Source organism: Plutella xylostella, chromosome 9 (genome assembly GCF_932276165.1).
Source record: "Plutella xylostella chromosome 9, ilPluXylo3.1, whole genome shotgun sequence".
Classification (NCBI taxonomy): Eukaryota; Metazoa; Arthropoda; class Insecta; order Lepidoptera; family Plutellidae; genus Plutella; species Plutella xylostella.
In genome coordinates, this window is record NC_063989.1 from 2,204,106 (window position 1) to 2,220,248 (window position 16,143).

Genomic DNA, 16,143 nt, shown 5'->3' on the forward strand with positions numbered 1-16,143 from the left:
TAGTTATGATATGATAGTAAACCTAATAAATGAAACTAAAATTCAAGTATGTACGATATATTTATTTCTTGTCACGACATTTCAAATACTTAATGAAATCCTGAATTTAACATGAATATAAGCGTGTATTATTTTGTAGTATGATGTACAAGTAAGCAATACGAAGTTGTAATTTATACATTTTGGCCGCTATATATATTTTCATTAACAATTCTGCTATTTAACTTCTATCTAATACAAGTGCCCTATTCAGATGAAACAGTGATTCTCCGCCGATATCAACAACCGGGAATGGAATTTTCTTGCACGCTCAGCGCCTGAACGTTTCACTACAAAATATAATTGCTTAGCTATACCACTTCATCATCTCTACTCCTTGACATCAACCTTCGTCCTCATGTCTACATCCATGGGCTCGGCGGATCCGTTGTTTTTCTACAGCAGGTCTTCAGTAAATAATAAACGTTTCACTACAAATTAGAAATGCTTGCTTGGTATGACATAACAGTCTATTCCTTGACATCAACTTTGCTCCTCATGTCTACATCCATGGGCTCGGCGGTGCCGTTGCTCTTCTGCAAGTCTTCTAGTTGCGTCTGTAGCTCGGCGTAGCGCTTCTGCAGCGCGCGCTCGCGCTCCGTCTGACGGGTCACGTCTTCTGTTAGCGACTGGAACGGGAGAACGAATATTAGTAATATGTTGTTCAGAATGACCACCTTTCGGTATCTTTTTTAGGACTATGTAAGTAAGTATAAATAATAAGTATGTGGGGACATCTCACACACGGCCATCCGACCCCAAGCTAGGCAGAACCTGTGTTATGGGTGTCGGACAGCTGATATATCTACACAAATACATAGATAGATACATATTAATTATAAATATTAACACCCAAGACCCGAGTACAAATATCTGTCTTTAAACAAATATCTGCCCCAGCCGGGAATCGAACCCGGGACCTTCGGCATAGCAGTCAGGGTAACTAACCACTACACCATTCAGCCGTCTGTATAGTGTTAACCCTTCCTTCATTGGAAGCGAGTGAGAGTGCCACAGCAGTGGGGACGTGATGGGTCGTGATGATGATGATGATGATGTAAGTGTATATAGTCTTTGTCAAGTGTATGATAGAGCGTATTAGAAAAAAGGTATTGTTAGGTAAAAGGTCAAACTCAAGTAGCCTTTCTGATCGATTTAGGCTCTATGACTATGGAAAATTCTTCATAAAATATGTTATTAGAATGTTAAAAACATGTTTTATTCAGTAGGTAACCAGTTTAGTTGTAAATGATGATGAACTAGTCATTATGTAAGAACCGCCATTTAATTTTGTTTCTTTATGCGCGTTCTTACATTCCATTGCAACTGACCTCAATCCTCCGCGGTATCGCGTGTTTCTCCTGTTCAGCCAGGAACCGGAAGGTGGAGAGCTCGAGGTTGGCCTGCTCGATCTGGTCCTGTAGTTCTTGGAACTGCTTCACTAACGCCGCCGCTCGGCTCTGGTAACCACCTGGGGAGTTGGATTGATAGGTAGTTGATTAGATTTCTCTATGTGCTCAGCCGGCTTGAATATTTTTGGATTCTGTGGTATCCTGGGCAAAAAAGGTATACTTAGGTATGATAATTTAATCGGTTCAGTTCATCCAGACAAGATTGGGATTGTGAAACTTAGCCTGAAAAGGTTTTTCCATGGCTATTTCGGGATAAAAAAGCTGCCTGTGCTACTTAACAAGGTGTAATATATGCAGGGTGGAAAAATAAGTAGGATTCTGGAGGGAAACTACATTGCCTGCATGTATGTGTGTACAGAGCTGAGAATTGGGGCCCAGCCGTTAAGCCACGGAAGAACACACACATATAGAGATTAATTATATATCCATCTCACCTGTTAAAACCCTCAGTTTTTTCTCCATCTTAGAACACTTTTTGGCCTCTTTGGACATATGATTTCTGTTCTGTTCCAGTCTTTTCTCAGCAGATTCTAGACGGTCCTTCTTACTCGCGAGGTTTGCTCGCGTATATCTGTTTTGTCCCGGTAAGAATAGAACCTGTAAATATGAAGGTAATATTAATATTCAGTGTATCAAATACCACCCACTTTTCGCCAGAGTGTTATGTTAGTCCCAATGTAATAGGGGGCGGGCCTATTGCCATTTTACGGGCACATCCAAGACCTGAGAACAAATATCTGTGTTTAAACAAATATCTGCCCCAGCCGGGAATCGAACCCGGGACCATCGGCTCAGTAGTCAGGGTCACTAACCACTACGCCATTCGGTCGTCATATACCATACAGATAGTATGACCATGTGTAATAAATAATGCGACATTGATATACATATATTTATTCTTTCATATTCTACACGTCTCACAAAAATTTTTACACCTTCTATTTTTTTTGCAACGTGTGCAAAGTTTGTTACTTGCAATAAATGAATTATTATTAAATATCAAAGGGGTATTGTAAGCTCAAAAGGGATGACTCAGGTGATTAGACTGCTCAACTTTGCTACACTAAAATAATTTACATGACCAACAAGTTTACATGGAAATCCACGCCTTTACCCTAAGACCACCTGACTCACCCACACAGCTGAAATCTTTTCTGAACCTGTATAATAATCGAACCCACATACCTGCGCCAGACACTCCTCCCACACTTGAGTATACGCATCCATACTGAGCTCTCCATGTCCCATCCCCGCCTTCACCACTTCCATCTCCTTCTGAAGCTCGAGCTTGGCGGCCGCCAGTTCTTCAGCTGTGAACTCCTCGTATGGATGTTGTTCTAGGTAGGCGAGGTGAGACGCTTGGAGCTGGACTAGACGCTTCTTGTCTATGTCTGCGGAAGAGAGTGGTTTTGTTTAAGAAGAGTTATAATGTTTAGCGCTTAAATGACAGTAGATCCAATAATAACACGTTGAGGTATCGTCAGTACTCACAGATACTCACAATCACAAGACATTCGGAAATCATTAACTAAACAGCTAATCCGGCATTCCCGTATCGCTATAACTCGTGATTGGATCTTTGGCACAATAGGGCCTCTATATACCTGCTGGAGGATCACATAGGTTGTTATATACCTGGGCACGGGTCGTGCATGTTGTCACATACCTGGCTTATGGCGCGCCAACAGAACTAGGGGTTGAAGTGGTCGCCATGCCTGACTGAAATCGGTCAGACCAATCATCACCATCATCATCATCATCACATACCTGGGCTGGGGTCGTGCAGGTTGTCGTAGTGCAACATGGCGCACATCTCCGCCTTGAGCAGCTCCTCGGCGCGCTGTAGTGGCGTCAGCGCGGCCCCGGCGGAGCGGGCTCGAAGGACCAGGCTGTTGACTGAGGTCGGGCGGGCTAAGTTGCGCTGTATGGCTTGGGAGCGGAGGGCTAGTTCGGCCGCGCCTGTGGGTTGGAGAGAGGAAAGTTGGTAAATAAAATGGTTAATTATATACTTGATAACAAGTGTGTTCGCTGAGAAAGGAAGGGAGAGCCAGCGCTGGATTGGACAGGGGTGGAAAGAAAAGTAATTATAAGATGCCATGCCCTCGTCCACCGCTACCACTATCTCGTAGCGACTAATCATTAACTATGCTCTAACAGTTGTTACAACGTCCGCTAGTTCGCAATTATGCGTCGTCTTACGTTGTACGTACTTACAAAAAGACGCACACAACGCAACACGTACGCAACTATGCATGTTGCAATAATGCACGAATGATAAAGCGAGGATACGGCGGCCATCTTTGCCGCAACAGACCAATAGAATCCGAGCAGAATTGCGCGCCAATTGCATCGCGCTGTGTTGGCTTCGTTCTACTTTATATATACCTGCATTGCGCTCTTTTACCGCTACTTTATATACCTAGCTATATATTCAACTCACGTCTAGTCATCCTCGACCTCAGCGCGGGCGTCCCGGTCGGCCTGGTCCTCGCGGGGCGCGCGCGGCGCGGGGTCAATGCCCTCGTCCGCCGCCGCCGGGACCACTATCTCGTAGTCACTAGACACTAACCATGGTGTAACCATAGTGACGCCACAGTATATAACAGTGAAATATCATAGTGACGCCATTGTGTGTGCGTGTGACCGTAAATATGCGTCTCTCATACATACTGTCAACATTTATGGTAACTAAAGGACGCACGCTATATATCGAATCGCGAAATATAGTGTTGCAGTAATGAACGAATGATAATGATAAGAGAGGAGACGGCGGCAAACTTTGTCGCAACAGACGAAAAGCGGGCGAGCAGCATAGCGCGCACCAATAGCATCTCGCTTCTTCGCATCTTCGCTCATTCGCCTATAACCTACTTACTTATATGACTACTTTCTCTACTCACGTCTAGTCATCTCCTCTACTTCGGCCCTTGCGTCCCGGTCGGCCTGGTCCTCGCGGGGCGCGCGCGGCGCGGGGTCAATGCCCTCGTCCGCCGCCGCCGGGACCACTATCTCGTAGCCACTAGTCACTAGCCATGGTGTAACAGTAGTGTAGTGACACTATCGTATAAAACAGTAAGGATATAAAGGACGCACGGAATATATGGTAACTAAAGCGCGAACGCTACGCCGCGCGTATATATATCGAATCACGAAACATGATGTTGCAATAATAAACGAATGATAAAAGAGGATACGGCGGTAATCGTTGCCGTAATAGACGAATAGCGGCCGAGCTATGCACTTACAGTAGTAACTAAACACACGAGCACGTAAATATGCTTACGTACTATACGTTCTTATAAAAGAAGCACGCTACGCAACGCGTACGCGTGTTACATTAATGAACGAATGATAAGAGAGGATACGGCGGCCGTCCAATAGCGGGCGGGCGGCAGAGAGCGCACCAATAGCATCCCGCTTCTTTGCATCTTCGCTCATTCGCCTATAACCTACTTACTTATATAGCTACAATCGCTACTCACGTCTAGTCATCTCCTCCACCTCAGCCCTTGCGTCCCGGTCGGCCTGGTCCTCGCGGGGCGCGCGCGGCGCGGGGTCAATGCCCTCGTCCGCCGCCGCCGGGACCACAATCTCGTAGTCGTTGCGGGGCGCCGGGAGCGAGGATAGGGCGCTTCGGACTGAGGCTTTTAGCTGTGGGAAATGAATGAATAGAATAAGTCAATATAAAGATGTGAGAAAGGAGTATTTTGTAAGTTATTAGAAGAGTAGGATTGTTAGTTGGACGGTAACAAGTGGGGCGTTTAGAACTTTGCTAGCTGCATGTTTTGTTATCATAATCTGTGCAGTAACGTTGATTTGTTTTTATCCATATTTTTTGCTCAACATTCACTGAATCTTAGGACCATAAGCAAGTACTAAATAAAATATATTGCAGCTAAAAGTACTGTACAGTATTTTAAGCTAGAATATACTCTATAAGTACTCCAAAACAATAGTCAATCAATCCCGGAAACTGAAGGTACTACTACTACTCTAACAAACGACCCTTAGGGCGGATTCGACCAACGTCGAGTAACTTTTTACTCGAGAGTAAACTACCAGTTACTCGCGAGTAAGCAGATTTTGCATTCTACCAAACCTGAAACCAAGATAAGTAGCTTATCCCAAGAATAAAATGTTATACCGCCAAAATTTACCGTGTAACGAGCTTATCCGAGAGTAATTTTGTAATGGCGGCAGCACATCAGCTGATTAGAAAACCGTCATAATGACATATAAACACATCTGTCAAATCATAAACAAAAGTACGTTAAAAAGCAAATTCTCAGAATAACAACAGCGAATAAAATATTAAAACATAAACAATTTCCTACTATTATAATCCATTCAAACTAAGTTGGCATGTCATTTCTATTGCATGGTTTGAAAACGCAGCTATTTTTATTTTAGTTGCAGTATAGTTTCGTTCCTCGTTCATTCAATTAATCATGGTATAACTTGGTAGAATGCAAATGTACTTATCCCAGATATTTACTCGCGTATAAATTTTATTCCGGTATAGTTATTCTCGTGTAACGAGATGTTTGGACGAATCCACCCTTATAAAGTTACACCTATATGTTAATTATTTGGTTACCTGTTTATTAAACTGATGTGCTTGTTGCGGTGTATCTCCCACGCTCATTCCTTCCTCAGGGTTTATGTTTAGATTGTCACGAAGACCGGGCGTCTGGAAAACACAAGCGTAAGTCATGAAAAACCATCGGCATAAAACAATTAAAAACGATGATAGTGAGTTATTTTTTCCTTTCGTGCACTTTCATAACTAAGTTTTCTGAACTGGTTAAGAAAAACCCTTTTTTATTATTGTTTTCACAACTGGTTTTTAAACAAGAATACGAAATGTTCATTCATAACTGACAATCACAAATAGTTAAGAAACGAATAATTATGATTATGGTTTTATAACTAGGTACAGTCAGCATTGACAATCACAAATAGTTAAGAAACGAATAATTATGATTATGGTTTTATAACTAGGTACAGTCAGCATTGACAATCACAAATAGTTAAGAAACGAATAATTATGATTATGGTTTTATAACTAGGTACAGTCAGCATTGACAATCACAAATAGTTAAGAAACTAATAATTATGATTATGTTTTTATAACTAGGTACAGTCAGCATTGACAATCACAAATAGGTAGTTAAGAAACTAATAATTATGATTATGTTTTTATAACTAGCTACAGTCAGCATTAACATTTTTCCTTTAACCTTAAATCAGGCATTAGGAGTTTCTAAGCTCCATTTGAATCGCCAACTAAAGTAGAAATACCAAAAAAATATAAAAACTTCCTCCTGGCCGACTATAACGACAATGACACAAACACCAGGATTTCTGATATAAAAACGTATTTGGACAATTTCGAACATTTCTTTCTGGATGGAACTTTTAAGTCTTGCCCTGAACCTTTCACACAAATATATACCATTCATGGACTACATAAAACAACGATAAAAAAGGGTTTTTCTTAACCAGTTAAGAAAACTTAGTTATGAAAGTGCACGAAAGGGTTATTTTTACCTAAAATTCATTCAACTTTGGATACAAGTTGAGCACCAAGTATTTTGTGCGAAAGGACATGCGAAAAGATTGATATATTTATGCTATTATGACACATTTTTCTTGAATTTTGGGGGGATAATACATTACACAAACACAGACATTATAGAAGGAAATCCACAATATAGAGTGTACATTTGGCGCTTCAGTACTTACAATGAGTCCGCCCGGCTGCGCCGGCCCGTGTCCCGGAGTGTTGAAGCTGCCCGGGGTCGACACGTCGGTGCGAGTTGACCTGGAAAATGTGGAAAGTAATTAGTTTTATTAGTCCTATTAATTGACAGTGTACACTTGTTTAATTCAGATATTTCTTTCCATAAGAAAGTTATATTTGTACACGGATTTCGTAGGCATAGTGAGAGATTTCTGGATCATCATGGATGTTTCTTTTCTTTCTTTTATCGCTTCGCTTCTTTTCGCGGACTTAATCAATTCATGACTTTTCATCATCTATAGCTAATTTAAAACCTTTTCTTACCCTTTGAGGGGCTGCATAACCATCTAGCAAAAATCTGAAGAGCATATTCAACACGACCTTTCCCCACCCCACCACTCACCTGAATGGCGTCTTGAGCACGGTATTGGGCGTGGCCAGCGCCTGCGACTGAGGCAGAGCGCCGGAGAAGTCCGTCTGAGCGAGCGCCGTGTTGATTGATTGATTTGATTTATTAAAACTTTATTTTATCATAATAAACACGAAAAATACACAAATATTCCGCCAAACTGTTAAAACAGTTTATCGGCAGACATGCTCTCATTATAAACTACTTACTTAATCTTAATCTATTTACTGGTAATATCTATTCACTACTAAAGTTACTTGCTAAAATAAATAAAAATATGGTACATCGCAACAGTAGTACAAAGCGGCCAAGCCGCACCGATATCTGCGGGTAGACATAAAATCAGTTCACAAAAATAATTGTGAGTGCGTCGCGCTGGCAGTGCCATGTATAATTACTATTAGTTAGTTGTATAATTATTTTTGTAAGTTAGTATATTTTTTTTTAATGTGTTTTTATTATTGTATTTCTTTATTATTATTTAGATGTATAGGTACGCTGTTTTAGGTGTATAATTGGTATTTATAAATTTTAATAAAATCTATAGATTTGAAAGTTCCGTATCGTTTAGAAAGAATTGTTTTAGTTTATTTTTTATCATATTTTTTGTTCCTTTAATATCTTTAATCTTATCTGGGATTGAGTTAAATAACTTTGGAATTAGCCAGTCTTTAGTCCGTCTACCATACAAATTAATTACTTTTGGCACTACAAGTTTACGTTGGGTTTTTGAACGCGTATTATAGTTACTTTTTATTTTATTTTTATATTCGTCATTCCAAAATTCGTCGAGTGTTAATAAAAGAAAACATTTTTTGCGTGCTGTAAGAACTTTGCATTTTTGGAATAATAATTCATAGTTTTCTGCATACTGCTTTTTAGTCGTCTGACCCACAATTACCTTCAGAAATCTAATCTGTAAATCTTTTATTTTATTAGTCTGGGTTTTGAAAGTAAATCCGAAGCACTCTATCCCATACGATAAAACTGAATCCACTAAAGCGTGGTACAACATATATAAAATTGATCTGGGGGTACAATAGCTGAGGCTTTTAAATTTACTTAGCAATACTCGAAGTTTATCACTTACCTCGTTTATTTGATATTTCCAACAAAAACGGTTGTCTACTGTTAGGCCTAGATATTTATATTTAATTACGCTTTCGATGGTTAAACATTTACAGTTTTTGAAGTCGAGATGTAAACAGTCGTACGAGCCGCCGTCGAGTTCGCGCCGCCCTTCAGCGGCGTGTCCACGTGGGTTAGAGCCATCACGTTCTGAGCCTCCATTAGGATCCTGTTCGCGTTTTCAATATCTACCTTCCGCTAACAACGATTTATGATCTTTGCCTACCCTACCATCGCCCATTGCCTACCCGTCCAGCAACTCACCTGAATGGCCTATTCAACACAGTAGAACAAAACCTTTGCCTACCCTACCATCGCCCATTGCCTACCCGTCCAGCTACTTACCTAAAAAGCCTATTAAGCACAGTACTCACAAAACCTTTACCTACCCTAAGTGGGTAGGCAGTAGGTGGTGGACCTACTGCCTACCCACTTGGCTACATATAGCTCACCTGAAGGGAGTCTTGAGCACGGTATTGGGCGTGGCCAGCGCCTGTGACTGAGGCAGAGCCCCGGAGAAGTCCGTCTGAGCGAGCGCCGTGTTCGCGCCGCCCTTCAGCGGCGTGTCCACGTGGGTTAGAGCCATCACGTTCTGAGCCTCCATTAGGATCCTGTTGGGGGAATCATGCATTAATTTTGTACTTAGATCGCTCAAATAATTGTATTGAAAGAAAGAAAGAAATAGTTTATTCGCCTTCAAGAATACACAACACGGAAAAACACATAACAATACAAATTAGGTACACAGCTTATACGATAAATAAATAAACAATATTTTATGGTTGCCAATCTCCATGTCGTGCACAGTGATAGCGAAATGGTTCAGACTCAGCATGTGCTACATATATTGTTTTAACTACCTCTGACTACCCCTTCCGGGATAACAGTGGCGACCATTATGTATTTTTCATTAGTGGTAAAATTTGTTTTTCAGTCTAATTGAACGTTTCAAGGTACTATTCTGTGCATCGCGGCATTATTGTCGCGCCCGGTCGCTATCTGGTGTTGATCACAATGCTATAGCATTGCAGCGCGAACGGGCATATAAGCTAACAATAATCAGTAAATATATCCAAGTACTATTTTCCTCTTGGTCCTTCGAGCCGGACATCAACCAGTAACTTATAGCTAAACATTCGTTCCTTCAATGTCATGTCATATTGCACTCAGTTAATATCCAATCCAAGTATTATTTTCTGTTTTCTCCTTCGAGCCGGACAACATACCTGTCATGCTGCACACTGGGCGTGGGCGTGGCCGCGGGCGTGCTCAGCGAGTAGTCGGTGACGAGCGCGTCCTCGGACACGGCCGCGCGGGCCGCCTGCGACGCTCGGCCTAGCTTGACCACTTGTTGGAGCTCCTGGGGAAGGAAAGAGAGGGTTTTAGAGTGAGTTAGGAAGAGACTGGTTATTCAGTGCGTTGCACACACACACCAAATGCAAACAAAAAATATATAAAAATAATAACACTGAACATAAGTGTGGTAAACATGGGCTTGTTTGAATCTTGTACGATGACGTAAAATACAAGGTGTTAACATTCTTAGGTCGGTTGCTGTCACGTTGATGTGACGGCAACGGCCCTGACGGTCCATAGTTAATGCCAACTATCCAAAACTGAAATTGTTTCGCGGAACCTAGGGCGCCGTCAGAGGCCCTCAGGACTTCCGTGAAAATTCAGGGAAACTGAAATCGACCATTTGTAGTGAAACTGACAATGCACTGACCAAAAACGACAGGTACAGTATCTCACCTGGTCGGACACTTGTGGCTCGGGCAGCACCAGCTTGCTGCGCTTCCTGGCGGGCTGGTCTCCCTGCAACATGGCTTGTGGCACGTCGTTCTCTTTGCGCTGTTTTAGCTTGCTCTTGTCTTTGCGGCGGTCTCTCTGTGGGGTAGGGGTGGTTATTAGAAGTCAGATGCGCAAGATAAGCAGCCAACTAGTATTATGTTTACTATACGTTGTTTTCGTGTTGATACTGATGTTTATTTAAAACTTTCAGTAATAACTACTATGTGTCTTCCAGTATATCTAGGGATTGCTCTACATATTATAGTGTTCAAACATTGTTCAATCAAAGTGATATTACTTTGAAACTAGGATTTTATGATAAAACTAAATAAAATTCTAGAGAAATGCAGTTGTAAAACTCAATACTCCCTTCTTCCCTTATTCTGATACGAGTATTGCACATTACACTGGAGAATTAACGAAACGAAACGAAAATCTTTTTCGACAGCTCTATGTATAGACAATAATAGTCTGATGATAAGTCCACGTACCTCCTCCTTCTCCGAGTGCAGCTCCCCATCCAGATGCTGCTGCCGTAGCCGCGAGAAGTCCGGCGCCATGGGGTCGACGACCTCCGTGCTCGTGTCGAAGAACCCGGCCGCCGGGCGCTTCTCGAAGGGTATTTCAGAGTTGTAGTCCACGCCGCGCTTCTTCTTACGCCTGTAGGGGTGGGGAGGATAAGTTTGATGAGTTTTTTTAATGGTAAAATAAATGAATGCGCCCTAGTGTTGTAAAAATGCTCGAGTCGGCGCTTAAACGCTAGAGTCGACGCTCAAGCAGATTGCTAACGCTTAAGTCGGGACTCGACCGAAGCGCTCGACGCTCGAGCAGTGGCTTGAGCGTTATAGTGAAAAAGCATCTTTCGGCCACTGGACTCAGCGCTCGACTCGAGCTTGAGCGCGCGCTTAGATTATATAGCTAGGGAAACTGTAAAAAAGATAGGAGTATAATTGAAATTTAAGTTTTATTTTTAATGATATTTTTATTATAATAACAGAAAAATATTTATTTATTACTAGTACAGAAATTACACGCTACACTATAATTTTTTTAACCATGAGGAAAGACACATACTGGCCTGTATATTTTCGTTACTAAGTCTGTTCCTTCTTTTAGATATGATAAGGCCAGCTTTTGAAAATGCCACTTCGCTTGGCACACTCGTGCTTGGAACAGATAAAACTTCGAATGCCAGTTTAGTTAAGTTGGGCAACGTAGTTTGCTTATTTTTCCACCACAACATCACATCTGTGTTCTCAGGTTCAATAGATAAATTTAAATAACTATCAATCTCATCTATAGAGCTCCTATCGGACTGTTGCTTATATATTGAAGAAAAGAATGATTTTCTGGTCTGAATTTCAGGTTCTTCATTTTCTATCCTATCTTCACGAGAAGGTGACGTATAGTATTCATTTTGATACATTTGTTTTAATTTTCGTAATGGTTCCGTATTACTTTTGTTCATGAAATAATTATTATTCAGACGCGGATCTAATATGGTTGCTATTTCTGCAAGATCAGTTTTTATCAGTGAAGAGTATTCATTTAATTTCGTAATCATAGCGTTTACGGAATTTTTTAATGCATTCACATTTTGAAATTGTTGCATGTGATCCAACAACGTGTCCATGACGGGAATAACATAATATATACAGTTCCCCAAAATTGATAATGCACATAGAAATCTTCGTCATTGTTCGGCAACGGTCGTATTCCCGAGCTTTAGAAAACTATTATGTATTTAGAGTGGTTAAGTGCATTTTCTTCATGAAATAGTAGAACTATGTAATTGGTGCTAAAAGAGATAATTGATTTATCAGTAACGAAATTTTATTCAATAATTCATAATATTCCATAATATTAAAATTTACTTCGAAAATGTTACAGTAGGTACTTTTCAAGTGTCTTACTGAAGCTGATGTAAAGATGGATGAAAGAAGGTTTGAATAACACAAGGTTTATATTATAAGGAGAAATGGATTTCAAACACAGGTTTATATTAAAAAATTTAAATCTCAGTTCAAAAGTATTTACAGCACTGATTATTTCACATTAATAAAAATGTTTACATTAAAATCTCAGTTCAAAAGTATTTACAGCGCTGATCATTCACAATAATATTACAATTACAAACTTGGTCTTTTGGGTGTGGCTTTATTGGCAAAGTGAAGTCTATCAATGTGACGTATATTTTATTCTTAAATGTGCCTCATAATATGGCATCGTCAAAAATAATTAAAGTTGAAATTAAATTCACATTTGAAAAAAATAACAAGAACGATGTGTAATTGCAGCTCTTTATAATTCCACAAAAGTAATATTGATCTTGACCTTGAGACCCTTGACTGATCGGTGACAGCCACCGACCGCCCAAATTGTTTTCGATTATGTGTCACATGATATTGACTACTATTTCTTTCGAAGAAGGATCAAAATGCAAGTGCTCTTACGATTCAATGATTCGGGTGTTTCCGGGAATACGACAGTTTGCGAAGATTTGCATGCGCATTATTAATATGGGAGAACTGTACTAGGATATTCATGTATAGATAACATTACCGTGGCTTCATAGAATGGCTCTAAAAAATCAATCAATACTTTAATATCATTCCAGTCTTGAATGGCGTATTCATCGAATTCTATTTTTTCGGAACAAATGAAGTCCAAAACAGTTTTCATTGAGAAAGCTCTTTCTAACATTAGAAACGTAGAATTCCAACGTGTTGGAACATCTTTTATGAGATCTAATTTCTTGACATTTAGTGATACGAGTACGCAGCATTCTTCGTATGTTTGCTTTCTTTTAGGCGATAAAGTTATAAATTTCACTAGCTTGGATACTGCAGATATGGTCGAGTCAGCTTCATCTAGACCTTTCTTAACACATTGATGGACACTAGATTAACGGTGAAATTCATAAAAAAGCACTAAAAATTTGTATGGGAGTTGAGTGATGATCTGCTGGTGCACATGCCGGCACTCTGCTTAGGCGCAGTAAAGAAAACACGAAGTCAGTGACCGTTGTGTGCGTGTGAGTGCACACTTTTTTCTGTATGAAAACTTATTGATGTGTGAAAAAAAGGTACTCTGGGTGCACATATAACTTTGAAATCCTGCCAAATAAAGCACAACAAGATCGTCTTCATACAAACTCTAGGTAAAACAGGACTGCATTGACTGTTGTTGAAATAATGGGAAAAAGAGCGAGGACTGCATTCGACGTTGTGATTTTTTTCTAAAAGTGTTGAGGACGTCACAGTCAGTGTCCGTCAGTGGGTTAACCATTGCGCCCGCCAGGTCTACGTGTACAAGTACTTAGTAAGTATATTGATATGATGACAATTTATAGCCTTTGAATAGCGTTGGAAAAACTATGGCTGTAAATTTGACGGATAAGCGCAAGATTCGTCTATTGATCAGTCATAGAACATTATACAGTTCGTGATGCTAAAGAAACGAAGCCAGCAACGACAGAAGATCATGTTTAATTACGGACTGCGGCCTGATAGAGAAAGTACCACCAACTGCCATCGGAGTAGATATGGCTACTACAACATTAATGTGTATGTCATTGACATACAGTGAGATAGCCATTTTGACACAGTTTCTTTATTCATACTCATACATCTCTAATCTCACCTGATAGGCACAGCGATGCCGGCAGCACTCAGCTCGCGTCTCTTCTGCAACGCAGCCAGTCTCCTGGCTTCCTCCAGCTGCTTCTCGCGAGCCTTGCGCTTGGCCTTCTTGCCTTGCGTGTTGGCGAGACGGGCGCGAGCTTCCGATAGCATCTCCAGCTCTGGGGAAGAATGTTAGGTTGTGTAAACAGGACAAAAAAGAGCTGTGTTATGAGTTATGACACTGGTGGTTTGTGGTCAAATTCAAATTCAAACGGTTTAATCGACGTAAAATTTTACAATTATTTGTCGATAGTCATCTACCACCATTTCACAAAACCCCGTCATTGGTTGATTTAAAGAAGCATATCTTGTAAATTTTGCTAGCTATTTTATTACACGGACATCTCACAGAGACTGTATAAGTGTCAGATATAATAGAGATATATTAACAACAACAAAAAACAAGTTCTGGTCACAGGAGTTTGCTCTGGGCGGGATTTCAACAATTTAGGACTTTTAAGGTCAGATAAAGGCACTTTTAACATCTGAATTTGTTTTCAAGTTGACATGGCACTACCACACAGCCTACAGACAAAAATCAATAATCACTCACCATCCTCGTCCATGTCCTTAGGGTCAGGGCGGGCGGGTTTGGTCTCTGGGTTGGGGTCTATTTCTCCCGGCTTCAGCTTGCGAGGGTCATCCCCCATGTCTTCTCCTTCTTCCTTCTTCTGTGCTTGGTCCCTGTGAATAGGGTGTCTCTATGTTATATATAAATTGGAATATGTTGGCTCTTTCACTGTCTTACATTATGGTGGTTAATTGTGCACTTTTGTGAAAATAACTTGTTGTATAAAGGATGTTTCAGAAAAAGAATGAAGGCACACTTATAAAATGGGAAAGAGATCAACTCTCTTTTAAGTTTTGGGCAGGTTCAGTTCAGTGCAATTGCAATTCATACAATCAATATAATCCACAACACAAATGTTTGGTTGATGATGATAAATTTTCAATATTACATTCTGATTTAAAGTGCTAAATAACATACAAAAGACAAGATGGATGGATACACATCTGCTACAAAATTCATAAGTAAGGAACTCACAGTAGATATTCATATCTTTCCAAGCACTGCGCAGCCGTGCGTCCAATGATGGGGGCGATGGTCCGCCACTGCGTCGGCATGAGTTTAGCCAAGTGGAGGAGCTTCTCATCTTCTTCTCGGGACCATTCCGTCTTCTTGATGCTCGGGTCCAGCCACTCATACCACCGAGCCTTGCACTGTTTAGCAGACTTCCTATGCAGCAGTGAGGCAATACGAGACCATTGGTTCTTGCCATATTTCATCACCGCCGCCTTGAGGATCTCATCCTGAAATTTATGGGCAGATTTAGTGGATATCATTCATAACCTTTTTAATTTTATTTGAATAGGTTGTTGGTGTTTGTGCAACGAACTACAAGTGGTTATTTAGTTAAAAATATTAGAATTACCTTCTAAGCGTGCTAAATAATAAGAATTCATAGAAAATCAAGAAATAACAAACCTCCGTGTTCCGCCAAACACCTCCTTTTATCATAATTCTAGGCATTTTGACGAATGTTTTTTCCCACTTTATAATAAATAATCTGCAATCAAATCTGTACCAATTAGTTGCCTAATCGTTTAGATAAATTGATATAATTATAAATTTAAGGAAAATATTTCACATTTTGTACCGCTTTTTGACACACAAAATGAGTGAATGAATGAAGTGAAGTGAATGATATTGTTATGAATGTTAGTAAACTTTCATTCAGTACGTTCATGTATGTCTTTAAAAAGACGCATTTACACTTGTTGAATCAAATCGATCGAATCACGTAAAGTAACTATTTCTTAAAATAATATCTCAACAACCAAAAATAAACCCGGCGTGCCTTCATTGAAGCAGGAGAATACTATGATTTATTATTGTAAAAATAATCTTTTTATGGTTTCCATGGACCAATGGACTCA

General features: G+C 40.3%; 1 protein-coding gene across 1 annotated transcript; it reads right to left on the minus strand.

The window, feature by feature from the left end:
• Positions 1-41: 41 nt before the first annotated feature.
• On the minus strand, positions 42-15,900 carry LOC105384456 (cell division cycle 5-like protein). Its single transcript, XM_048623287.1, has 16 exons — positions 15,692-15,900; positions 15,251-15,516; positions 14,759-14,889; positions 14,165-14,324; positions 11,014-11,182; positions 10,484-10,618; positions 9,958-10,091; positions 9,184-9,342; positions 7,197-7,275; positions 6,049-6,141; positions 4,934-5,102; positions 3,219-3,410; positions 2,637-2,842; positions 1,886-2,048; positions 1,371-1,510; positions 42-668 (listed from the first exon to the last, which is right to left on the minus strand). The coding sequence occupies exons 1-16, from the start codon at positions 15,734-15,736 to the stop codon at positions 510-512; spliced, it is 2,400 nt and encodes a 799-aa protein (XP_048479244.1). The 5' UTR covers positions 15,737-15,900; the 3' UTR covers positions 42-509.
• Between the last annotated feature and the right edge of the window lie 243 nt (positions 15,901-16,143).